The sequence below is a fragment of the Sphaeroforma arctica genome, assembly GCF_001186125.1.
Source record: "Sphaeroforma arctica JP610 unplaced genomic scaffold supercont1.8617, whole genome shotgun sequence".
NCBI lineage: Eukaryota > Ichthyosporea > Ichthyophonida > Sphaeroforma > Sphaeroforma arctica.
The window spans coordinates 1-956 of record NW_014031941.1 but is presented as its reverse complement, the minus strand read 5'-3'; the positions used below and the strand labels follow the sequence as shown (position 1 = coordinate 956).

General features: G+C 53.6%; 1 protein-coding gene across 1 annotated transcript; it reads right to left on the bottom strand.

The window, feature by feature from the left end:
• Positions 1-583: 583 nt before the first annotated feature.
• SARC_16666 (hypothetical protein) lies at positions 584-829 on the bottom strand (the record flags this gene model as incomplete). Its single annotated transcript, XM_014289230.1, has 1 exon — positions 584-829. A coding segment is annotated over one exon (246 nt), but the record flags the coding sequence as incomplete, so codon positions are not given.
• Positions 830-956: the final 127 nt, after the last annotated feature.

Below are 956 nucleotides of genomic sequence, written 5' to 3'. Positions count from 1 at the left end.
GCCTCGGTAGGAGTAAGTGGGGGGTTGTTTGCTCGGCGGAAGAGTAAGCTATGTCCCGTGGGGTTCTGGTCTTCGAAGTTTAGTCCAGCGCAATCGGGCTATCACATTACGGACAAGGAGGCTCTAGCCATCGTGTATTGTTCCCACGAGTCCTGGAGGATTATCAAGCGTTCGCGCCACCCGTTGACGGTGTTTACGGATCATGAGCCGTTGGTGCGTATGCAAACGAAAACACCACTATGTATGAGTCTACGGTGAAAGGTAAACGTATGGCTAAGTACGCGCAGGTGCTGTTCAATTTCGCCATTATCCTGAAGCATGTGCCGGGAAAATTGAATCCAGTGGCGGATGTGCAGTCTCGGCTGGGATACCACATTGACCCAATCATGCAGGCGAGGTATCTACCGGCGGAGGTTAAGGTGTGTGTTGGGCTGAGCCGGTGGTGGTGAAGCCAGAGACAGAATCCTATGCGGTGAACAGTGCGCTCTTCGACAAGATCGGGGAGAAGTTCGGGCCGTTTGGCGCTACGTGAGACGTTCGCGCATTTAACGAATTATTGGATGAAACCGTACTACCAGCCTACCTTGCCTGGGGGTGTATTTGCGTTGAGGACGTGGATGGGACCCCGTTGGTACTTTAACCCAAGATGGTCAGACTTGGGCAAGGTGGTCATCAGGATTCGCAGGGACAAGGCTACGGTGACGATGGTTTGTCCGTATGCGCCGGAGGCACGGTGTTTTAAGGAAATGGTACCACTGCTGTCGGCAGACCCTACGGCAGTGCTGCGTGAGGAAGACGTAGTTTCCTGTATGACACAGAGTGGTGTCATAGGGACGGTTATGCATCCGAATGGGAGCTGGTATTGAAACTACCCCTGTTAGTGCAGTGAGTGCGCTGACATTTTGCGAGTGGCGGGGCATTGAGCCACACTGGGTGATGGTGGATAACCATCAGAG